Source organism: Trachurus japonicus, chromosome 14 (assembly GCF_045865225.1).
Source record: "Trachurus japonicus isolate A0001 chromosome 14, Traja_1.0".
Lineage (NCBI taxonomy): Eukaryota > Metazoa > Chordata > Actinopteri > Carangiformes > Carangidae > Trachurus > Trachurus japonicus.
In genome coordinates, this window is record NC_140920.1 from 28583958 (window position 1) to 28610538 (window position 26581).

Below are 26581 nucleotides of genomic sequence, written 5' to 3' on the forward strand. Positions count from 1 at the left end.
GCAAATATTCAGGTGTGTACTGTATATTAGCCATAGAGTTCCTGTGTCTTCCTGAAAATGACTCAATACGCTGTAGTACATATTCCAGGCCTGTAGCCGCGCTGTAACACTGCCACACAAATACACCAATATAGAGAAGAAGAGTAAAAAGTTAGTGCTCTGATGACAAGCTCCAAACATTAGAGGTCAACTAAACATGAGAAGTCCTACCAGAACAAATTTGCTGATCGATGCCGCGTGGACGCGTTTCAGGCGTGGTACAATGGTGGACTTCCATTGGGTCCCAATGGAAGTCCACCATTGTTGTTGTTGGTAGCCTGCGTTATGTTAGGTCTAGCAGATAGCTCAGGTTACAGATATGAGGTATATGAGAATGAAGGCATGGTGCCTGTAACATACACATCACATTTCAGGCAACCTTTTGCGATGTGTTCATCGTGCATGTTGATATCGCAATGACGATAAAAAGCCCCAATACAAATCAGCTATACCAACACAATGGTCCAGCCAGGATGTAGCACACCAGGCCTCACTAGATCATCCATAACAAAAGGAAATTTTTTGAAATTCTAACATTTTTTAATTGACTAAACTGAACTAGGATTAATGAGTTCACATCATATTCCCATTCAGGTCCCTACTGATACACTGGAGGACAAACTGAACTGATGAAGTCAAGCCTATTGTAGATAGTCCTTCTCATTCTGATGTCTTTCAACAGTGTGTAAACACATTCATTGTAGCTGTGAGTAAACTGGGTTGTAACTCTCCTACCTCTGACCCAGGCCAGTATAGCTGTCCAATAAAAGCTGAATGGTCATTTGGAGACTCTCGAGCACCAACAGCAGCAGCAGGTGCACTCGTTGCCTCTGCAGCACGTGCAATGTTTGACCTGATAACTCATTCTTATACTCGTGCCACACAAATGCCCCTCGTGGCCTGAGCTGCCCACTGTAGCCTACATTTCATAAACCTCCTTGTATTCAGCAAATACTTTGAATGGGCTGCATCTGCTATGTACAGTACAGTGTCAGTGTTTTGACAGGATTGACAGGTCTCTATGCCGATACATAACTCCTTACTTAGCTGGAATGGATTTTTACTTGTTTTACCTTCAGCTGGTGTCCTGTATTATCAGTAAAAACCAGTGGCTGAAGATCACGTTAAAGCCAAATATGAGCTTTGATCAGAAGCCCCCATTAAACTGATTGTAGATGTAGCCTACCTAGTTACACATAAGTGGTGTTTACTTCAGTGATGGTCAATGAGTCTGAGCACTTTCCTTTTCATCATTAATCTGCCTCATGTTTTCTCATAATGATATAAAGTCTTTAATGTGAGCACATCGTTTAGCGTTGGGCCACAGTTAAAGGTCAGGCATGAGGCGGGCCAGAAGCAAAGACATCATTAGAGCTCCTTTTTTTGCAGCAACCAGCCAAGGAATGAGTGCTGCAGACACACACACAATTAACCTACATCTAATGCAGACGGGAGGACAGTCAGTGCTCCGCTCTGATAGTTGTAGTTTTTCTTTTGGAGACAGCAGCAAGAAGTTCAGTAGAACAGCTCAGGGAATCTTCTGGTCAACGCGGATCACTGGAGGTGGTGCCATGAAAATGTTCTTAATCTTGAACCTACACCTGGATCATAATCAGGCCTTGTCCACACCAGCCTGGGTTATTTTGCAACCAAAGTTTTGTTAAATAAAATGATGCATCCACAAGAGTGGTGTAATAAAAATACTCCGTAGGCACATGCAACCATAAAATCTGCTACCAAGTGATGCAATGTATGTGTAATACATATACCACAGCAATAGGTGGCGATGTAAGGTAAAATGGTGAAGTTTTACCAATCAAAATTAGGGAAGCATCAACAGTAAACCAACAAGCCAGCAACAATGGCGACTTGCAGGGGGGAATTGTTAGTTTGGACTGACAGTGAGGTAGAACTACTCCTAAAGATAGCAAACAGAAAATTCAGGAAAATATAGTAGACTGGGATACTGTTCATTCACATTATGTGGATATCTTGGCTCTCTTCATAGCGCAGTACCGTGAAAAATCTGCTGACTTTCCTCACAGAAAAGAGGACATACCATTTTAGCTAGCAAGCTAACATTAACTCTAGCTAACAACCTCTACGTAGAGGTGCGTAGAGGAGCTGAGCGCAGTAGCTACAATGCCAAATCTCAACTCTGATGTAAACAAGGGAAATAATCATGGACTCCACCCTGGACTCCAGTTTCAAAAGACTATGGCTTCCAAAAACATGATTGCTTGTGGACAGAAAAGTAAAACCGGGAACACATGTTCACGGTTGCAAACTAACCCAGGCTGGTGTGGGGAAGGCCTCAGAAACACACAGACATCTACAGTACTTCTAAACAATGTGACATATTACCAGCTGGTGTGGTCCAAACCATTCCAGTCTCTCCAGAGGATCATAATTAAGTCTACAAACAGGGAGAATCTCTGTCCGATGAATATTGTAATGTTTCCGGTAAGATGGGATAAATGACAACCAACCAGTGGCCCTCATCACACATCATGAAGACACTGGAGTAGCTACTATTCTCCCTGCTGAAGCAGCAGGTTGAACGTGAACTAGATCCATCCAGAAATACTCAGATAACACATGCGTTTTCTAGTTCCAGTGTCTGACAATGGCCTTCAGTGAATGGAACGACAAGAGCTGCCTCCTTCTGAATACCTGAAGACCAAGGAGATGCTCATTGACTTTCAGAGGTCTAGGCCCAGTCTTCAGTCAGTCATCATCTGAGGGACGATCACTGAGAAGGTGCCCAGGTGTCCACCTGGACAGTAAACTGGACTGTCATGGTCCCTGACACAGATGTCCTCTACCAGAAGAAACAGAGACAACTATTTTTCCTCAGGAGGAAAGTCTGCAGTGAAATGCTGCTCATGTGTATTGTCATGCTGCAGTCTGACACCAATGGGCAAAGTGAATTTCCCCTACAGCTGATATATAAAGTATCCATCCATCCATCCATCCATCCATCCATCTATCTAAATAACAGTCATTAGCAAGATCATTTAAAATAAACACCTCTTACATTATTGGTGTTTTACACTGCAGATCAACAGCCGTGTAAAAATACTGCTCAAACCAAATAAATGACAGTTCATCTAAACTTGAAGTACTGTGTTTCAAACACAGTACAATGCCAAAGCTTCTGTCCTAGAATCTACGATTTAGCAGCAGTGGCCTTCAAAAAAAAGATGTTTAATCAATCCAGGAAATGCAGCCTTTGCGGTGTGTAGTTGACATCTGGCAGAAAGCAGGGGGAACACTTGCTCTGAAATAAATCTCTCTCTAGTTATATGAGCTATCACTCCGATTAGTCACCATCTGTCTCCTCAGACCTGACCTGTGTTTTCTAACCACAATCAATAAACAAATGTCCAATCGAGATTCGACAAAGGAAAAAGGCTGTGGAGCCAACTGCCATCTCAACACCCACATGCTCACGGCCGCTTACTGAGGGATAATGTGTGGCTGTCACTGCTCTGACAAGGTCATGGCATCAAGGCACAACCAGATGAGATTGGACACCATGTAACTACTATAGATGAGCCTACAGTTTATACTGCCACAAATGGCACAAAGTGACCTTTGCTAATAAAGTTATGACTTGATGTTTCATTATTTGCCAGCAGAAGAAGACAGGGAGGGGATGTGCAAACACCATCTGTAGCAGATACTGAATTACATGCCTGACGAGATTATAAAAGAGGATTCATGGAATTTGCAAAAACGCTTTTGGCTAAAATCTGCTTATTTCACAATAGGGTTCCACTACCATATCATCACTGTGTAAAAATGCCAATAGCTGCTGTAATGAGAGGTGGGAGGGGGGGAGTGCATTTCTCTCTGCTGGTCAACATCCGATTTCACACCAATTTTATCAACAGTTTCCTTATGAACGGATGATAAATGAAAGAATGAATTAACTATTTAATTCACTGACCAGCTTAGAGGCTACCGACAGCTACCAGACACTTTTTTAAGGTGGAATGGTTTCTGGCATACGCATGTGCGGCATCAATCAATACACCTTAAATGTCAATGAGTTGGCACTATACTTACAGGCACATGAAATGTCTCTGACTGTCAGCAGTTCTATTAACCACCATGAGAAGCAGCACAACAAGAAACAGAGATAACTATCTCTGTCCTACAAATAAGAAGTTATTAAATAATGGGAAAACAAGTCAAATATCACCTGGACTTTGCAAGAGGATAAGTTATTAGTGTTTTTGTTTTTCCACCCCCCCCATTTTAATCTAACTCTTCTTGTCCATTGTTGGGGAAAAAGCACTGAGCACTGGAAAGAACCTAGAACACGGCCATAGAAAGCACCTAACGCACCAGGCACAGTCAAGAGCGTATGCCAAGGATATGTAAATCTGCCAAGAGGTTGTAAAACACCAAAGCACTAATGTTTGCTGTGTGCATCCACCAGGACGTTGGACTATATTTTAAACTGACGTTTAGATTAAATTTTTTAAAATACAGCCTACGGGTGGTTGGGAAATAATGCAGTCAGCACAAGGCCACTGAACTGAAGTTGAACCCTGCACGTAGAGAGAACGTGACACAGTTACTGTAGAACTAAAGGTAAGCTTCACCTGGCCAGGGCAGGGATTGAATAAAAGAAAGATTAAACCCTTGTTTTTAGACAAATCATATTGGATATGAGAGAAAAAGGGGATTTTTGAACTACTGAGAGTTGGAACTAAAAGATCCCCGATCACAACTGGCCTTGTTTTGGATCTTCATTTTTCCACCATTTACATCCCATCCCCCTCCAAGCTGCTGTCTATTTACTATGTAGCTACTGTACTGCAGGCAGGCTGGACTGCTGTTCATTGATGTTGCATGTGTCTGCACTGTTTCTCAGGTTGGATAGAAGTGATCTGACCTGAAGAACAGTTCATGTCAGCAATACTCTCAGTAAGTTGTTACCCGACACCTTGGACAACCATGGAGACCAGCAGGCTGCTCCATCTGCCCCATACTGCTGAGGACACATGGTGCATAGTACAGTATGTCCCATACATACAGAATTTTTTTCTTTTTTTTTTGCAAAAGATAGAACAGCTTGGCTCATTTAAGTTGGTGGTTTCTGTGTTTTTGTGGTTCATCAGCAGGAGGAGGGGGGCATATGGGTAGACTGTGTAAACTGTTGTGGAGCTGCGATAAACAACAACTTTAATGCAAAGTAGCTAAAACTGGTTGAAAAGTTGCTTGATGCCACCAGATGAGTCATTACATGTATTACATATTCATTACATCATATTTACTTCAGGCTGGAGTCAGCAGGTTTCAGCTCTGTCTCATTCTCAGTGTTTTAATACTGGTGAATTCACAATTAAGTTGTAGGTGCAGTCAAAGAGTGACATCACATACCGAAATTATGTTGCATATTACTATCATGATTTTTTTTCCTTTGATATGATAAGTTCTTTAATTCCATAATGTCAAAATCCTCACTGGTTCACCCAAAATATAGATGATCTAGAATTCATCAGTGCATGGAATCTCTATAGGGCTGATTATCTGGATCTATCAACACTGAAGTTCCATAATTATACAGCATCATGTTTTTGGTTTATAGATGTTGACATGGTTGTTAGTTTGTGATGTGGCCTCAGTCACTTCCTCAAATAAATGAAAAGGAAACACCCTGGTGAACATTCGCTGCTTCTATTTCATACTTATTTACTGCTAATCACATCAGTCATTTATCTGTGGCATCCAGTGCAAGTTGAATGAGTCCATGTACTCTAACCCTGCTGCCATACAGGGCAGTGGGGAGATCATGTGTCATCCGCCGTGGCACAAAGGCCAAACACCATCATAATCAGTTTGCCTCCTGCATGTATTTCCTGCTTTGTCTCTTCCATTCAGCCGCGCCTCCAGAATCTGTCTCACTATCAGGGTTATAGGATGTAAAGCTAAAGATCCTGGGCTGAATTTAAAGCAGCAGCAGCAGCAGCAGCAGCAGCAGCAGGGCTCAGGCCATGTTGAGGTATCTTATGGCCCGATCCAATGAATGTTTAATGGGTCTGGAGAAGTCGGCGTGGAGGGAGCTGACTGTGCTGTATCAGTGGGCCGGGCTGTAAAATGAGACAGGGGAGGGTGGCAGCCAGCTTAGGATGGGTAGAGGAGAGAAGAGGGGAGGGGAGGGGAGGGGAGGGGAGGGGAGGGGAGGGGGAGTATTCAGAGAAAGCATACTGTACAGGACAGAGCAACCAAGACGTTTGTTAGCAGGAAGCACACTGCTGCACTGAAAACCCTCCATATGAACACTCTATTATTCACTACCTGCTCTGACTTCAGCCTCATATGAGCCACACAGCTCTCTACCTGGTAAAATGAAAAACACTTTATCCATTCATGTCTCTGCCCATGTGTGTAACAGCGGCAGTGGGTGAGTACAGCGGTAAAGCGGCGCTGTGCTGTGGACACACTGTCAACTTGAGGGAAGGACACACTTTGAGCGCCGTGGATGGACCCGACTGCAGACACAGACCGGGAGCAGAGCGCTTTGCCACTGTCTGCAAACAATGCCGGGATCACTTCAGAGGTTTACCGCCATGTCAGAGGAGCAAAGTTAAAACTCCAAAGGATATGCCAGTGTCGTGGCTCGATGGCTGCGGGAGCTCGGGATTACTGGAGGCTGAAAGAGGAGAAGAGGGGAGCTGACAGACACCAGCTCCCCGTGGCCCTGCAGCAAAATTCTGCTGAGGACCCCTACTGACCCAGGGGCCATGTAAACCAACTTCATATATAGCAATGCTTTAAAGTAGACATATTTTTGCCCCTTTTCCATGAATTAAAATAGTTCCCATGACGTGCTTTGGTGAAAAAACCCCAAGGATCAAACATCACAGCTCTTTTCATCCGTTCAAAACAGCCCTGTCCAGAACGGCTGCTTTCAGTGCCTGTCCCTTTAAATGCAAATGAACCACTGCTTGCCCTGCCCCACTCCTTCTACTGGTACCAGGGAGGGGTGGTATTATGCAAATTTGGAAACTAATTACATCATTGTCAGACAACTGAGAGAACAGCTAAAACCAAAATGACATGGATTTCAACCTGAAGGGAGCCTGAACATTATGGATTTTTTTTGGTAAATTCTCACATTCTGGGGGTCAGAAGGCAAGACAAACAGCCAAATATATGTTAGAGAGCCTTTAAAAAAAAGTGATATTTCCACAATATCTCCTCTTTTAGATAGCCAGCAGTGAGTATCTATGGCTATCTTTAATATATTACATCAATATATTACATCATCTATTACTGGGTTGAGAGGAACTGACAGCTGAAAATATTGAATATTCTTAAGTGCTTTTTTAAAAACCATTGTTTATAAAATTAAATATAGAAAGGAATAGTTTAGAATGAGACACACATATGAGGTTTTTGAAATACTGGATGTAGGGAGCAGTACTCCACCTTAAAAGGTGTACAGAAATGGCCGTTTGTCCTGTTTGTCGCGCCAAGTTTCCACGAGTTGCCGCACGAGTTTACCCGAGTAAGGAAAATTAATTTGATTGGTCGTTATGCTCGGGGCGAGACCGAGTTCAGCGTGTGTGTGTGTGTGTGTGTCTCAGACGTTTGATTGACGGATGACGGATCCAATATCAGTGGCTGATGAATCGTGAGCAGGGTGATGCATAATTCGTGTGCCTGCATTATCCAATGCAAAAAATAAAAACACACTTTCATCCGAAAATAGAATTTTGCACTTTGAAAGTTTGGGCTACATCGTCTGATAGATGAGTTATTACACTAATGTTAGGACCCACAGTGGGCTCAAATTCAATTTCTTTTTCTGTACAGCTTTAAAAAAAAAACTTGAGTTTGAAAAAAAGTTATAGTCAGAGGACTTCTCAGGATCTCAGGGTTCACACACCATCAGGACTGGACAAAGCAAAGTACACCCGAGTACTTAATTGTAATTTTTCCTGGTATTGTTAGTGGAATGACTAATATTATAGGACAATGTACTGTACATAGTAGTACTGAGTGTTTATAAATGGCAACTACAGCCGAGCAAACAGGTGCCTCTAGGAAAAATGCCACTGTGTGTTTTATTTTTTAGAACTTGAACATGCCAGCTGTCATTATATGCTTAAGTAGGGTTTGAACTATGTAGTTAATGAGCTGTGTCACCGACCCTGTGGGCCAGCAGTGATAAAACTCAGCAAAGTGTCTCTAATAAAGGAGGTTTCTCATCCACATCAGCTGGTCCGTTACATGCAGCACCCTGCAGGCGGGTAGGAGGACGGACCTCCTGCTGCAGCCGGGGAAATCTAAGTCCTGCTTAGGGTCTTATTCACTCTGCATCTTTGTAGATCCACAACCACACATCCAAGTCTGCCACCATCATGTTTTCTGTAACTCAACAGCAGTGATGACCACGTCAAGCTTTACACTGATGTTGACAGGTTTTCGATGCAGTGGGAAATTCAATAGGTCCCCAGTCATTTTTTTGTTCCTTGAGGAATCAAGTGTTTAACTTCTGTCTGATGCTGGTATGAAATGGTGTGTGTAAATGAAGGATGCTAAGCAGCACTGGCTCTGCAAATTGTAGACATTATACTATATTAGTATTATTATGCTATTTTATATAATTAACAAATATATTCATGTATGTTTAAAATGTATAAATCAAACAAATTAAATCTTGTTTATGAGAAAACTGTCACATCGGCACGACATAATGCCATCAGAGGATGTTCATTACAGCCAGTCAAACCATTGTTAACATGAGTGGACTATGAAGTGTGTTTGTTGAAAGGAAACATGTGGTGACTGAGTAGATGTTGTAGTGGCTGATATGCTAGGCCAGACTGTGCACTGTGCATTCACTCAGTCAAACAGCTGCTGCCTGGTCTGCTGATAGCCAGGTTTATTTTACTAGAATACTGGTTACTGCAGGGCTCCAACTTTATCACTGGTTCCTCTGCTGCAGCCAACTTTCTCAGCTGGAAACTCTGGCACATGATTTGGTGGCACCTTTCTTTAACCAGTGTGTCGGCTATTAACGAGTCACCATTGCCATCACCTCTCTGCCCTGATCATGTTAACAGAAAATGTAAAATTATAATCACTAACCTATCGGTCGTGGTTTCTGTAAAAGCATATTGAGGTAACAATGTGTTGTTGAGTCGTGAGGCCGTTGCAGAGCAGCAGAAACGCAGAGTATCACAGAAACCATAGTAACTCATTCACACACCTGTTGGCATGCACACAGATACAGAGAAGCAGCAGAACGGCAATAAATGGCAATTACAGATTTATGGATATTCCTCAAAAAATAATACTAGTGTGAGTCCAGCTGTGAAATCTGACTATTCCATTGACCCGCCTGAACATTAGAGGCTGTCAGATACTTAAACTGCAGGAGTTGGGAGCTGAAACTGCATTGACTGGATAACAAGTTTAGAGTTGTCTGCAATGAACCGGCCACTCTGCTAACACAATGCATGCAACTCATTTATAGTTTATGTTCCCAACTGAAGCATGAGTGACAAGTAAAGCAGTGCAAAAGCGGCTACGCTACATCAATTACATTTACATTCATTCATGCAGCACTTTGTGGCTCAACAAAGTCTCTTTTTTTTGGTTTTTGACTTTTCTCAATTGTACAAATTACTAGTGCTCTCTGTGACCAGTTGGTTTTGCCATAGAGCAGCAGCCCGCTTAGAATTTCAACATCTTGCTAATTGATCTTATGTGATCCCCAACTCATAGTCTGTGTTGTTGGGCTTTTCTTTTTGTTCTCTCTTCTTCTGTTATTGGGAAAGACTTGTACTTTTTTGTCTTGTTTTACTAACACCTACCTGCCAATGGGACAAGAGATGGAAATGAACCATATGGCTATAATCTCATTCATATTTACATTACAAATATCCATTAATATGTACTGTTCCATTTCTTAAATAAAAATCAAATGGATATCAAAGTCAAAATCTGCCATTGTTATATTCTGTGGCCCCCAACACTATTCAGCAGGGGTGCTAGTGGACTATCCTAAACTGTAGGCCCCCCAAGGATTATTGTGATTAGTTCAAAGAGCTGCACACAAACCAGAGTATTTTCCCCATCAGCAGAGTGACATTAGGTGCAGCCAAACCATCCTCCACAGCCTCGTATTAATGTTGACGTTAACCAGTGAATACAACGGTTGGCACATTAAACACAGAGGCTGCTACATGAATGCCTTGTGCACTGAAACACTCAGCGAGTAGTAAATATTGTAAAGTTATTTTTGCCAATGAAGACATCAGCATTCAGCAGTCAGATGCATGAGTACGCCAAAATATATTCACATTCACGCACTCCAACTCTTACTCACATACAAAGTGATACGCTGCAGTGCAGAGCCTGACTGGAGGAGAACAGCACTGCAACGTTAACAGGCAGAGACACAGCGGAGCACAGGGAAGACGGGGGACGGATGAGGATCAGCTTTATTTTAGCCGATACGATCCATCAGAATATTCCAAAGACTGGCCCCGTTACTAATCCTCAGGATCAGCTGCAGGCATCTCCGCTGAACAGAGAAAATTACAACCAGAAAAGTCAAAAAAGACAATATCACCCTCTCCAAATCCAAGATAAGAAATGGACTCATGGTCTAAACCAAGCCAAGAAATAAAACTTAAATAGAATCTTCAATACAGCTAAAGTAGGAGACACTAATACACCTGGATGGAAGGACGGGTGGTGAGCACACTCACACAGAAGAGCAACATCAGTTAGTAGCTGAGCAGCTTTAAAATAAGTCAATGAAGAGGGAAGACCTGTGCTGCTTCCAGTCAATAGGTGGGTTTTACTCTTTACTTTCTGCTTGAATTCATTCCGAATGAGTCTTTCAGGTTAACTGTTTACATCTAATCTGATTGGGTGTTTACATGTGCCAGTGTATTTATTCAGAACGGACGTTTAACAGCGCCAAGTGTTCTTAACAGGCGTGTCCGACCCCAACAACCCAACGGGGCGCGCTGGTTCGGGACTAACTTATATAGAAATGTATTTGTAGAATTTGTAGATGTAGGCTATTATCCACGGTTCAGGCTGAGAATTAATGCTAGTGAACCGTGTCGAGTCCGGGCTTCAACAACCGTGGGTCCAGTCAGATTTTAATTTTCAGGCCCAATGAGAACTCAGTAAATCAAAACATCCTGCAACTGATCAAAGATTGTTAGCTGGCCTCGAGTTCAGTGGTCGGGTTCTCGGCTGGCTAACCACCGCATCTCCTCCAAATATGGAAAGTAGGCTATACTCTCCCACTAAAATCCAAGATAGCGCAGTTCAAATTCTTTTTACAGTCTATGGTTTTGACACTTTCATTCAAGCATTTGCAAGTGAAGAAACATGCACAGAAACAACATAACCAGACAACATTCTGTCTCACCGTTTACGTGACACAATCTTAATTTCTTTCGGTTTAAGAAAAGGTCTATTCCACCTCAATGAAACCAAATTTTATTTAATTTGATTTGGGCTTGTTAATTCTGATTGCGCTGTTTACAGTATATGGAGCATTTTCATTCGGTTTGGACATGTAAACCGATTCTAATTGGAATATTTTGCTCCTTGTAAAGCCAGCTACAGACCATCGTTATCAGTGCACTGTGCACACACACAGAAACACCACAAGCTCTCTGCACACTTGCGGTTAAGAATCTGAAGGAAGCAAGTTGTGGATAAAACAGAGCAGCTGTGTTTACACGAGTCAAGAGACAGCTCAACAAAGCGTCCTCTCTCATCCTCAACTACACCAGTGGACCCACAAACCCGTCTCTGCTGGCTGCCTGCTCCTTTCCAGAGTGGTATATAATAGAGGTTACACAGGAGGGCTGTATAGGTAAGAAGCCAAAACGCAGCTTTTCCTCCTTCTTGTCAAACAAGTGGAGTGACAGTCACAGTGCTGTGATTGTTGCTGTCGGCTCCAGTTCGGTCCACTGCCAGCCACCCACAGTGTGTGTGTGTGTGTGTGTGTGTGTGTGTGTGTGTGTGTGTGTGTGTGTGTGTGTGTGTGTGTGTGTGTGTGTGTGTGATCAGACAGAGCTTTGACAACAGCATCACTGCATCTGCATGTGTAAATAAGAACATTCTTTTGTTATTCATCCCATTGTTGCACATGTTTATCTCACAATTACAATGAAAATATGATTTATCTGTCTTAGCGATTGTCTCTAATCTCATCCATGAGCTCTAGCGCTGACCAATAAAATGAATCGGCATGCCATCACAATAGGTGCAGGCAATAAACACAAAGCAGAAGTCATTCATCACCATGCCGTCACCATGGACCTTCAGGGTACAGAGACAATGAGCCAGATACAACCTGCCCTGTCAGGCTGCACTCACCTCTTCAACAACATTTAAACTAATTATCACAACACTTGTGTCTTGATACAATACTATTGCAACATAATTTTCGAACTGCAAATGATGTCTCCAAATGAACATCTGTTTTTTTTTCTAATAAGATAAACTTCTTTGTCTGTTCAGATTGATACTTGCAGCAGAGGGAGGAGGAGCTGACCAATAGTGACCTTTGTACTGTATGTGTTCTCCAGCTTCACTCAAGAAAACTTGATATGAATTGTATTGTTTCTGTATTCTATGCGTGGGCAGATCCAGCTGTTTCCAGCCCATGAGCCTCAAGAATCATGTACTGTAGTCACTGTGAGACCTCACCGAAACACCAAAGCTCATCATCTCATCCAACATGAAGCATCTCTTGCTGATGAATCCATCCAACCCCCTCTCCTCCTTCACAGACTGGTTCAAGTGAACCAAAACGGAGGCTGCTGGGAGCTCGGGGCTCTGACAGCAGCCGCCACTCACTGTTCCTTGGCCCAAATACCAGCTTGATTGACATCTAAAGGTTGGTGACTTTTATGAATGTGTGCCATTTGCCCCGGGCAGCTGGGTGCTACTTTTTTTCCCCTCCTACACACACAGAGAGGGAACCGTTCAGAGAACTGTTCACAGATCAGATTTTAAAGAAAAGCCGGCATAGAAAAGGACAACTCAACAGTAACAGCAACCTCCAAGCCGCCAAGCGGTGGAGATGGCCCCTTAGTGTCCAATTAGAAACAGTAACCTGTTAATCTGCTTAATAACTTCCCTGCAATATGTGCAGCTCTACATGAGGGACACAAAGCACTGCCAGGTGTGCGTATGTGAAAATGATCTGACTGAAAATTAGTGTCGGAGATACTTAAACTACATCTAGTTGGACTACTACAATTTGCTGTAACTTGCTGGTAGTTAAACTACATTCATATTTTGCACTGCGTCAAGTATTTCAACTACTTTTGGGATGATTTTTTGTAGTTTAACTACTCGATTTACAAAATACAATTTTGGCCAATAAAATTAATTTATTTTCTTTTTTTTAAAAGACCTATATAAATTTTATTTTACCATTATTATGTTCCAGAAGTCTATTTCAAAAAAGGCATTGTTGTTCTAGACACACCGATCTAGATGAATATGTCGACCTCTTTGTATTTTTTCTTACATATTTTGTTAACTGATTTACCAGTGGGTATTGGGGTAGGATTTTCATTTTCTCTTTATATTACCCAACATGTCTATGGTGGTGAACCTACAGGATGTTAACCAACAATGTCAGCTTGAGAGGCATATTTCTGCTGGCATGTCAATTTTTGTAGGCTATTATATTTTGTTTCATATACACCACATGTTGATTTATTTAACACTGAGTTAAATTAGTATAATGAGTATATAAGTAGTTGCTAAAGCTACTTTTTTTAGCTGCAGTTTTACAAACTACTGCCAAGCTGAACTACATGTAGTTTTACAAGCTGAGCTTGCAAAGTAGCTTCCCCAACACTGTTTAAATTACAAAAACGATCACGTGTCAATGGCATGTAATGGTTGTACAACATGAAGGTGAAAATAAGTCTAAAAATATCTGCCAGCTGTTTTTTCTGTTTTCCCAGCTCTGTGTGTAGGAAGCTTTAAGATGAGATGCATGGTCTGATCTGAACAGGGGGTGTGACCTCAATCCAGGAAGTTGAATGCTGGAATTAGAGAAACACTTTATCTAAAGCCACTGGGCTCAGTGCGTGCCATCTTACTCTGATGTAAGTTTAAACTTTGGTCTGCAACTAGAAGCACACACACACACTCCATACACACTCAGAGGAGAACATATAGTAGGCACTACACCAAGGAAACAAGACCAAGCCTCTCAATCCCCTGGGAGCCTCCACGCGCCCTGGAGATTCTCCCTGGTCATCCTGACACCACATTACCTTCATTTGAAGGTAATGTAAATGGCTTAAAACGTCCATAGAGGAGTAATGTGCTGTTATATAATATGTCAGTGTGTTAATACATGTGGGGCTTTTTGGCACTTAAAGAGCTCTGGAGGACAGATAGCTGTAGTCATAAATGCCAAAGAATGAAATCAACACTGACACCTTTTTAAGTAAACATAACAGAAATACATCATGTGACCTCAGTGAGCCTGGATGGGTTTTCAGGCTCATCAAAAGCACCACTTGTGCCTAAGTATGTACCTCAGGTTAGAATTAGAATTTCAATATTTCTTTCTTTCTCTTTTTTAATGAATCATTATATTTTTAACTTCCGGCCTCAGCATCACATTAACGTCCAAATGGCTCTCAAGCGGTGACTCATCATTTGTGGAAGCAAAACAAACATCTAGCTTCATTAAATGTCATGTTATTATTGTGATGTGTAATGTTCAGTCACAGGCTTCACACGTCAGATGAGTCAGTAGCCTTTGGAGTCATCCGTCATAAATGCTGTGCCGACATAATAGGACTAGGATAAAAAAAACAACCATCTATCCATCTGATCAATAAAAGCCCAGACTGGCAGATTCCTAATTAGAAGACACACAGGTCCTTCAGTGGGAAAATGCTGAACCCCCCACAGGATTTAAATCCACACTGTGAATGAGAAACTAGTTTCCCTTTTCTTGGTCAGCAGCTTTGTTTCTGCCAGGCAGCCACCCACTTACAACAGTAATCACACTGCAGGGATCATCAGAAAACAAGGATGCCAAGAAAAGTATCTGGGAATAAAATTAATTAGGCATCAGCGCTCCTCAAACACACACACACACACACATACATACAGTTTACCCAAAAATACACACTCTCCGAGTTGGGACACACAGCGTCGCTGAATCATAAGCACAAGCTGAGAAGTTTGAAAGCTCGAAATGAATCTCATTTCACAGAAACAAACAGATGCCCCCTGAAGGATCAGACTGTAATCAGTCAGAGCAAGAAGCATATGCAGGTAGAAATACAGCCCAGAGCCACTTAGGAGGCCATCACTCATCAGTGCAAATACTTCAGTTCAGTTTAGAGCTGGGCTTTAGTCTGTGGGAAACTGGGAACATAAAGACAACACGGCCCCTGTGGACTCTTTTCTGTTCGAAGTTTCTATTTCATTCATCTAAACATGAGGTGTATCTGCAGCCCACTGTGTGTGTGTGTGTGTGTGTGTGTGTGTGATAGGCAGGGTGTTAGCATGTTGTGTGTGACAGCCTGAGTAAGTAACATGTTACTTTCTAGATAATACATCCTCAAAATAACTGTTAAAACTGTTCCACTGACCTCAGACCAGGTTTTACTGGTCAACCTCATGACATCATTTTGCCTTTCTCAGTCACAACACTTCCTTAGCCAACGTGACTGATGATGCCAGTACTGTACGGTAATGTATACCCCTATGCATACATACAGTACCAACATCATCAGTCACACTGCCTAAGTGAATGTTGAAGCTGGCACTGTATGTGTGTATAGGGGTATGAATGTGTGAATGCATGTATATGTTTGTGGGTATGTGTGAATGTATGGAGACCTGCACGGTATTGGAAAAAAAACAACATTGCGATATTAAGAAATACAAAACTTTTACATATTTACATGACTCCCAATTGTAAAAAATAAAACTCTGAAAACTAAAACTTTAATGATGCCTATATGTAAGCACCCTAGATCTTCCCTTCCCGTTTCTTTATCTTGCTCATTTTCAGAGTTTGTGACTGACAGTGAGTGGAGGGCATAATGCTAGTGAGTTAGGCCACGTCGGGTCCAGGTTTCAACACTAGTGGGTCAGGCCGGGATGGGTTCTAATTTTCATGCCTGTTGAGAACTGTAGGCAGAGAATGGAACTGGTTCAGAGATGCTTTTCTGAAGTAAAACTAAAGTTAACATGTAAAAAAATAAATAAATGGAAAACATTATCCTGAGATGCTCAAACAATATATTGTGCAGCCCTAATGGAGATGAGTGCATGATGCACATCTGCACATCTTGCTGTCTTAACCTATTGATTATTTGTTCTTGCAGTATATGTTTTTGTTTTTTGCACTAGAGCATTGCCCTTTTTCTCCGAGACAAGTTTCTACCAGAGGAGACAAATAAAGAAACTTTATTCCACACCACAACCCACCACCGCGTACCTCCACTTTTTTTGCTGATGGTCCGTTACTCTCTGCCCTATTCACTACAGCTGCTATAATTTGAAAGAATGAGACGTCTCGGGCAAATTTCATGCACATTAGTACCCCATCGATAGAAATGAGCATGAGAGAGTTTAGCCGCAGCAGACCTCATAATCTAACAGCAGCAGCACACGGCTACTCAATGGTTGCAGGGGAAACACTGGATCCAGTCCATCATTGCATTGTACAGCAGCATTCGCTCAAAACTACCATCACAACTGAAAACCTGTATGGGTCTATTTTTCTTTCAATTCAGAAAATCTACAGGAATCTATTAGAGAATTTAAAAAGAATTAGATCAATAAGCAGAATTGGTAATGAAATTGGTCTCAATAAAATCTTATAAATTCCCATCCTTATGTTGGAGCCCTATGTCTTTGATGCACACACCAAGAATCCATCCATTTTACTGGAGTTTAGCAAATCAGATATTTAAACTTATTTTCCTGGTTTATTTTTTCCCCACACTGCACCTCCTCTCAAGTTCTCTAGAGCCTTCCTGGAAATAGCGCTGCTTTAGAGACTCAACACAAACACAGACTGCATCACACGGATGGAACTGACAGTTGTCTCTGTGACGTTCTCCTCGGCTGCAGAAACCGTGTCAGAGGAGGAATTACCATGCGTGGGGGAATGTAAAATCTAAGTTTTAGCTGCACAGATGCGTCTCAGTGCTGGCTGTAACTAATCTTGGTAAATCCAATTTGGGGAGACAATGCAGATGTCAAGGTGCTTTTTCAGGCAGTAGAAGCGCGACGCCAGCCAAGGCAGCAGTGAGCGCAGAGGACAGCTGTGGCCCGGGAGTGTGCGTGTGTGTTCAAGTCGGCGTCTGCAGACAGTCCTACTTCTTTACCACAGAAACAATACATGAGGACAGAGGACAGTTGCTCATGTCCAGATGTGCAGCTCTTCTCTCACTTTCATTTCACATCAGTGCTGTATTGGCCTCAGCTCTGTCTTGATTTCTTTTCACACTGGTTCTCACACACGTTGCCACCTATAGGCTAACTCTGGTCACACCTGTAGAGCAGTATCTCCTTGGTTACAATCATCACACCAGTTTCTGGCCACTGGCACCAAGACAAATGACTAAAAAGAGGAAAACATGGCTCCTGATGAGCGGCTGCTGACAGTGTTGTGGAGTGAGTACTGAGAACAGTAACCTAAAGAATCTACACAAGTGACAATGCTGTCATGGTTTTACTTTGAAAAGTTTTGATTCGTGGCATATGATTCATATTAACAATAGTCAAGAACTAGACTTCTTGGAAGTGTTTCAGTCTGACTTGTTCATCTCATATCATTTAACACTAAGCTGCAGGAGTTTCTGACGTTGATGATTAGAGGTCAGCTGATTTTTTTTAAGGTTAGAGGAGGGTTAGCAGTCAGCAATAGAGGAGGGTTAGCAACACAGAGGAGAATAGACCGGACTTGCATAGTTCCCCTTTAAGTCTTGCTGTAACATGGGGGTAAATAGATTGCAGTAGAAGTAGGGAAAAACAGACATATCATCACTAAGGCTTTCTGGTATAAGGCCTATATTTATAGTGTATAATGTTACACATAACACTGCAGAGACATCTATAGCATTCACTGATCACGCCTCACACAATGACCACTGACAGGTGAAGTGAATAACAGTGAATAACACTTCATCACGCCACCTGTTACTGGGTGGGATATAGGCTATTAGGCAGCAAGTAAACATGTTTTCCTCAAAGTTGATGTGTTAGAAGCAGGAAAAATGTTCAGTGTAAGGATCTGGTCCAGTTCTCCAAGGACGACTGGGTCTCTCATGCTGCTGTTGCAGCTCTTGTGGGCTGTTCCCAGGTCTGCAGTGGTCAGGATCTATCAAAAGATGGTCCAAGGAAGGAACAGTGGTGAAGCGGCCACAGGCTCATTGTTACACGTGGGGAGAGAAGGCTGCATGGCCGGGTGCTCCTATCCAACAGACCAGATACTGCTGAACAAGTTCATGCTGCTTCTGATCAGAACACACAGTGCATCAGTTTGTTGTGTATTTGGCAACAAAAGGGACCAGCAGGTGGTCATCATATTAGGCCTGATCGGTGTATAAGAAGCCTATGTAGCAAATAAGAAGCTGCTATAATCCTATTTAAATCACAGTGACATCTGTCAGAGTTTGTCTGTATACAGTATGTGTCTTTATTAAAAAGGCCATGTAGCCTACAGAAGTAGCTGGCTTGGCTAAAGGAAGGCTACGGCAGTTTTCTGTCACTCTGGTTTTAATTATTAGCAACAGAATATCCTGAAGTGAGATCTGGAAGATTACATCATTGTAATGCGTCACATTTACAGTGTGCGATGAACTTTTCTGCTTCTGTTGCTCATCCTGTTACACTGTTAAATGCCACAAACCATTAACATACAGTCATACTCTCAGGGTAAGAGTGATCTCAGTTACACAGTGACATTAAAGGAGACATATTATGCCCCCTTTCCACAAATAAACAAACAAACAAAATAGTTCCCAGGTGTCTTAAAGACATGTCTGTCACATGCTGTAGTGATTTGGTCAAAATACTAAAAGGATCAAACATCACAGCTCTTTTCATCCGCTCAAAACAGCCCTGTTCAGAACGGCTGGTTTCAGTGCCTGTCCCTTTAAATGCAAATGAGCCCCTGCTAGCCCCGCCCCTTCTACCAGTCCCAGGTAGGGGTGGAGTTATGCAAATTCTAACCTAGTTACATCACCAGAAGACAACAGAGAACAGCTCATAAAACCACATGGATTTCAACCTCTGGAGCCTGAAAATTACAGATTTTTTGTCAGTTGTCACATTTTGGGGGCTGGAAGGCAAGACAAACACCCAGATATATGTTAAAGAGCCTTCACAAAGTGATATTTCCATCAATATGTCCCCTTTAAGTTGACATTGTGGGTGGAGCCTCCACGCAAAAACGGTGATCAGGTTTTCTAATAGTTGCTAAAAGCATACAGTACCATCTCCTCCAGTTAATCAGCTAAATGAATCGACATCTTAATGGGGGGAAAGAAAAGGCACAGACACATCAGCAAACTGTTTGAACAGACAGAATGCGACGCCAGCTCTGCTGTGATCCCATTGGAATAACACACCGTTGTGTTCTCCTGCTCTGGATACAGCATCACCGATGACCTGAGCAGGAAGGCACCATGCAGGCTAACCAGTCAAAGCCCCCACAGTTCATCTGAACTGGAAAATCAGATGGTTCAACACTTTCTATCCACAAATACACCAAACAACATTCCCTTTGCATATGCACCCCCCATCCACCCTTCCTCCTCCTCCTCCTCCTCCTCCATCAGCCCCCCAGTCCTCTTGGCATGGCATGGCACATGTATTTATCAAGCAACCAAGTGGCATTTATCTCACAGCTTAGTCATAATTAGTCCAACTTAGTCTGGGGCAGGCAGCCTGTTAGTGGGCATATGTTCAGATCCTGGTTAAAGACACACTGCTCCCCGAGGGGATGGCTGCGTGTTGACATGTGTGTGTATGACGTGTGCGCGCGTGTGTTTGTGTGTGTGTGTGTGCGCATGAGTAACAAGTGTGCCCGTGTACGGCAACAGACGGTTGCTGTGGAGCTCGCCCTGAGCCTCGATTAACACAACCCACCATGTTCCCTTCCCTGGGCTACCCAGCCATGCTGATAGGGGGCCACTTGAAAACCTGGAGGGAAGCAAGTTCATCCAAGTGTGTGGGAGGAGGTAGACGGGAGGAGGAGGAGGAGGAGGAGGAGGAGGAGGAGGAGGAGGAGGAGGGGAGGGCGACGGGCTCTTCAGTCGGGTTTTTTGGGGAAGAGGGGACAGAAAGGAAGGAGAGAAGGAAACGAGGAAACCGAGAGGAGGAGACGGAGAAAAAGGCAGCCTGGCTCCGGTCCAGGGTTATCACTGGCAAAAGTCGAGCCATTTGCCAGCTGCCAGCCGGAGACAGCGGCACTCAGCCAGAAGGATGCCACCTTGTGCAGCTTTCTGCCGGCTGATGTGTTTGCCCGTGTTTGTGTTTCTCTGTGTGCTCACGCATCAGTGCTGCAGCAGCGCCGAGAGCTCAGCTGATGTGTAAAAGCTCAGGACAAGGACCGGCCGGTAGAGAGAAAAAAACACAGACAGGTCCGGTCACAGCAGAGGCTCCTCCATCCTTCCATCCTTCCTCCCCTCGCCCATCCAGCTGGCACTCCACTGGAGGAGAAGCTGCTTACAAACATCTCCCTAAGACTGGACGATGCTTAAAGTGTATCCTCTTTAGGCGGGACGTTACATAAGTGTTTTGTCACACACGCCAGAGGGGTGTCAACCAAAATAAATACACACAAACCGGTGAAGAGTCAAAAGTTTAACACACGGTGATGGGGGGAGGGGGGGGGGGGACTTGCTCATATCACACAGAGATGTCTGCTGCTGCTGCTTCTTCTTCTTCATCTAAATCAGTGATGCTGAAGCACAGATGTCGTCCCACTTTCTCCATCCCAGCTCTCTCCTGAAGCAGAGTGGTAGAGGAGGCAGCACTGGAGGGAGCAGGAGCTGCAGGGATTCAGTTTTGTGTAAGGGAAGCCTACAGTGTGCAGTGTGATGCTGCTGCTGCTGCGGCTGCACTCGCTCACCTCATCTCCTTGTCATCGTGGATGCAAGACCAGCTCACATGGATACTACACACACACACACACAGACATCTTGAGGATGATGTCATCTATATACAGCTGGCTTTATGGTTCAATAATAGAGTCAATCTTCTTTTTAGCTTTCTCTTTTTCTTACCACTCTCAGGCAGCAATTTAAACCTCTGCATCCACTATTATGAACTTCTGACAACAGCTTCCAATAAACCACATGAATAATTAATTGATGGAGAAGATATTTCTGCAAGCTCCTCTCTGAATGACACACAGGTTCTGCCATCAAGTGACACAGCACAGGCAAGAAAGTTGTATCCCACACTGCATGCTGGCTGATGGAGGGGTAACCTGAAGAGTGCTGCCTGCCTGCCTGCCTGCCTGGCTGGGAGCCGGTTTTTACATGCACCTGAATGCAACGCCGGCTCGGGGAAACGCTCCCTCTCGCGGACAGAGCCGGGAACAGCTTTCCCCTAGGAAGAGGTTAATCCACTCACAGCATTTTAATGACATCTACATCAGCGCACCATTCTAATCACATTTGCCTTCACATTTTTTGGACGGAGCGCCGGCGGGAGCGCGGCTCGGTGAGGCCGGCGGCTGCAGAGGCAGAGCCGAAAAGAGCCAAAAAGCAAAGATGAAAAAAATAAAATAAAATAAAATAAAAGCGTCCTGGAAGCTGGAGCTCCCACGTCCTGGGAGGAATATGTCAACCCAGATCGGCTGCAGAATGTATCACTCCAGAGCCGAGCACGTCACAACTCCGGTTATCAGTGACAAGCACACACACACACACACACACACACACACACACACACACATCTCCATGATGAAGCACAGGGGGCAACGAGCAGCTTGTCCTCCTCTGAAAACAGCTGGAACCCGAATCGACTTATTTCTAATATATAAGCTGCTAGAATTAACACAAGCGGTCCGTGCGCCTCAGCATCTGGCCGGCTGCGCTCAGGTGCTGCCATCAACAACACACACACACACACACACACACACATTATGAACTTCATGACGCAAAGTGTGACATTGTAAACATTGCAATATATTTCCATGCAGAAACTTATGAGAAGAGGCGGGTCGGGTGGGACAGAGAGAGGACAGAGGACAGGCTCAAAGTTGGAGCGGGAGGCGCCGGAGGAGAGAGATGCTGCACTTCGACTCACCTTGAGCGGCCGTTCCTCGGGTGCTGAATACACTTGCTATCAAAGTGGCCACATACCAAATCATAGTACTATTGCCGGCCAGAAATAAACCTCATCATATCTCAAAGTGCCCCTTTCGGTGAATCTGTCATCTCCGAGCGGTCCAGGACAAACTGCAGCAGGGAGGGGGCCGGGAATCCTGTTTTTCCTTGTTAACCGAGCCCTGGACACTTTTCCTTCGGCGCTTTCCCCTCTCTCTTCCACTCTCCTCCGCTCCCCTCTCGCATCCTGAGACGGATCACCTGCGCCAATGGGACGAGAGCAGACGACGCTATGAAAACCAAGCCCCGGCCTTTACACGGCCCTGCTCCCGCCCCCGTCCTCGTTTCATTGATGGGCGTGGGGCGGCTCGGCGCGCCGATTGGTTACCTGCGCTGTCTGTTTCCACGCGGGAGTGATGCGTTCAGGGCATGCGGTAATACTCGGAATTGTTCAGTGTCAAGAGGGGATTTCAATGTAATCACTGAAACAGACTTTTTTTGCAAAAATATTATCAATTTTTACCCCTAAGACACACAAATGTGCAATAATATAAATTATATCATATGAAGTTATGTTTTACAAGCACTACTTTTTCATAATGGAAAGAAAGTTGTAAGTAGTGATGGCCTTGGGCAGAGCAAGTTGATGCAGGCTAAATAAAAGTACAAATCTTAAAACAAGGGGAGGACGGGTCATTGCATGAAAACATAATTGCATGAACACAATGATTATTAAAAGTTCATATTTGAAGTTTAATCTTGAACTTCCTGTTGCAATGACAGGAGGCCCCACAATGCAACACAGGTGGCAGAATCCAACAGGTGGTCGCCCTATTTCATAAATGGGAGGAGAGGTGACACTTGATTTTTTTTTTCAGACAGTAGCCTATATATTAATTTAACTAGCTGTGTGTGTGACGTCATGTAGAGGGAGTCCCAGGAGCCAGACTGTTAAAAGTTTCTAAACTTCTGAGATGTCAGATTTTGAAAAGAAAAAAATCCGTCTTTCTCGGAGGGATGTGAACGCAACAGTAGGGGGGGGAGGTTCAAGGTGGGTTGGAGTGTGAAACCGTAGCGGAGCTGCAGTATCATCCTGCGCAATAAGACGAGAGAGGGATCCTCCAGCAGCACAGCACCGCCGACCACACACACTCACACACACTCACAGAGCATCAGAGTGGGTCTGGTGACGCGCTGGTGGGCGGGTTACATGAGGAACAGATTTGTAATAGAGACCAGTGTCACTAACCAAACACTGACTAATCTCAATTGTGATGATGCTTCCACCGTCTGAATGCAGCACGATTTTACTGCTGCGGTGATTCAGTCAGTGAGAGTTTAAAAGTCAACTGACTCAGCAGCCTGCCCCGTCACATCTATAGTTCACCTCCGCGTCTGTGGCCCCCTGCTGCTCCTGCTCCATCCACACAGTCCCTCCAAGAAACAAGGCACGTTTTACCTCAGAGCAGAGGAGTTGATTCAGCCTAAGTATGAGTCTGATATACTTCAACATTACACACAGGCTGACTAACTAACTCAGTCTCAGCCCAGAGTGGGAGAATGCGGGCAAGTCTGACGGATGCTACAAGCCTCAGTCTTCTCAACAGTAGAAGACAGTAGGAACTGAGAAGGTTTATGGCAGTGTTTTTCAACCTTGGGGTCTGGACCCCACGTGGGGTCGCCTGGAATTCAAATGGGATCGCCTGTAATTGATAAAAGAAATTACTGATACTTTTTTTTAAAGGGATAGTTCACCCAAAATTCAAATTTCACTCATTATCTACTTACCCTCATGTCAACTAAGAGCTGTGAGAATTTTCAGAGTCATCCGTGGCATCTCTGAGTTACGGGGGGGTCCGCGCAGCAGTATTTGTCCATATAATGGTTGTGAATGGATACAACTTTTCTTTGTCCAAAAAGACACACCAAAAAACATACAAATACCTCCATACTGCTCGTCTGTAATGTCCCTCTTGTATTGAAGCTCCGACATGAGAAATTGTTCCGCCGGTCAGTGCAAATCACGCGAGATTTGCACTGACACAGGAAGAGCAGTGAACTGAGACACTGGGAGCTTCTGCTACAAACAAGCTTAATTTTTTTCGGAACAATTTCTCATGTCGGGGCTTCAATACAAGAGGGACATTGTAGCTGTGTGACGAGCAGTATGGAGCAGTATGGAGGTATTTGGATGTTTTTTGATGTGTCTTTTTGGACGAAGAAATCCATTCACGGAAGAAAAGAAATCCATTCACAACCATTATATGGTATACGGAGGACTCTGAAAATTCTCACAGCTCTTAGTCAACATGAGGGTGAGTAGATAATGAGAAATTTGAATTTTGGGTGAACTATCCCTTTAAACTAATTATTATTATTTTTAAAGTTATGATTAAAAACACCACACACAATCTTAAACAACTGTTCTATACTTTCACTTTCTCGAATATAAATTGAGTTCAAATAAAATGCAGCATATAAAAATATCTGAGCTGGCGCATCTTAATTGACAGCTGAGATTACGTGACTGCACGTGGTCGCCAGAAATTTGTGATCTCAAAATGGGGTCACAAGCCAAAAAAGGTTGAAAACCACTGGTTTATGGTGTTCATGAAACAGGTGCCAGCACAGACTGTGTAGCTTTTACATTGAAGAACTTAACTGTGATAGAAATCTATACGGTAAACAGTGGCATGCATAAGTTTGGGCGCCCCTGGTCAAAAATTCTGTTAATGTGAACAGTTAAGTGGAAGATGCAATGGATCTCCAAAAGGCATTATGACACATTCTCTTTACATTTTAAACAATATTTTTTTTCATCTTTTACATTTTCAAAATGACAGAAAAGGAAAAGGTTTGGCCACCCTGCATAGTTAGTATAGTAGCCCCCCCTTTGGAAACTATCACAGCAAGTAAATATCTTGTCTGATACCTTGGTCAAAGTTAAGAGCTCCAGTCTCCTGGGTTTCCCATTCTTTTGCAGGCTGCTGCTTGTTTCTTTTTCATTCTAAAACTGCAGAAAACAAAAACAATACACTGATACTGCTTACAATATTGCAAAAGAGTGTTTCATGTTTAACTTTATGTCTTTTAGAAATTGTTTCATCTTCCACTTGCTGAACTGTTCACATTAACAGAAATTTTGACCAGGGATGTCCAAACTTTTGCATGCCGCTGTATAGCCTACATGACAGGTTTACTTTGATGCGGTTCTCCTCATATTAGAAACATCAGTCTCAGAACTATTAGTGCAGGGCGCGGCACAGCACGTTAAACTGACTGTCGCTTCTTTTCTTTTTTTTCCAATCGTTTTTGGTCAGTGTTCTTTGATCTTTTGATCCCAGTCTCGAATGCGAGCAGAGCTTTGTTTTGGTACGTGATATGAGACGCGACTGGCGCGATGACGTGGCGTCATGTAACGCTCAGCGTCATCACGTAAATTAGCGGGTTGACCCACTGCAAGCCGATCGGAGCTGAGCCGATTGAAGCCGATTTTAACCCGCGTCGCTTGATGAGTCGTTTGACACGGGTCGATGCGGATCGGTGTGCCTTCCTCACTGCCACCAAAAGCCGATTTTAGCAGGTTTAAATGGGTTTTTTGGCCAGTGGGAAAGGGGTAAGAGATGAGCATTTCTCGTCATATTTGTACAGACTTTCACCGTATCCACAGGTTCTCAAGTTGTTTTCTTGTTGTGTTGATGTGTTTCTCATCTGACTCTGACAACTCATGAAATCGGTATGTACCTTCATCAGACAGAATAACAGACTTCTCACTTTCTGACACAGTCCTACATTGCATTAGTGTTTTAAATCATAATCTGTGAGAGAGCAAGGCCAGTCTCTTTCACGCTCTCTCTCTCTCTCTCTCTCACACACACACACACACGTAATGGTATCCCTGCTCTTCTTCTAGATAATACATCACTTTCAGAAAATTGCTCCAACCACAAATGCTTTGTATTCAGATGTTTATTCCTTTTGTTTACACTGGAACACAAAGTCATTATCAGTGTCAATATCATTTGACACTGACCTCAGAACAAAATTATTGACACCTATTGTTGACACAATCCTGACTCGTTCCCCTGCACCACGACAATTTGTGGTTTTAACTTTTAAAGGGACAACAAGGAGTTTCTATTCGGTTATAAAAAAGTCTCACGTTAATGTGGATGAATCTCCGCTACCCACACTTGTTAATG

At 43.4% G+C, this 26581-nt stretch overlaps 1 protein-coding gene across 5 annotated transcripts in view; it reads right to left on the reverse strand.

The window, feature by feature from the left end:
- Positions 1-22684, reverse strand: part of igsf9bb (immunoglobulin superfamily, member 9Bb) — a 139606-nt gene extending 116922 nt beyond the window's left edge. For 3 of the 5 annotated variants that reach the window (XR_015037643.1, XM_085798722.1, XM_085798725.1), the window contains exon 1: positions 22360-22647. Coding sequence is in view for 3 of the 5 variants with exons in the window: in XM_085798722.1 (XP_085654848.1) it covers positions 22360-22423 (64 nt within the window). In the remaining 2 variants the exon portion in view is untranslated. Of the gene's footprint in view, positions 1-22359 lie in introns of all 5 variants that reach the window. The other 2 variants (XR_015037644.1, XM_085798723.1) reach the window with 2 other exon arrangements.
- Positions 22685-26581: the final 3897 nt, after the last annotated feature.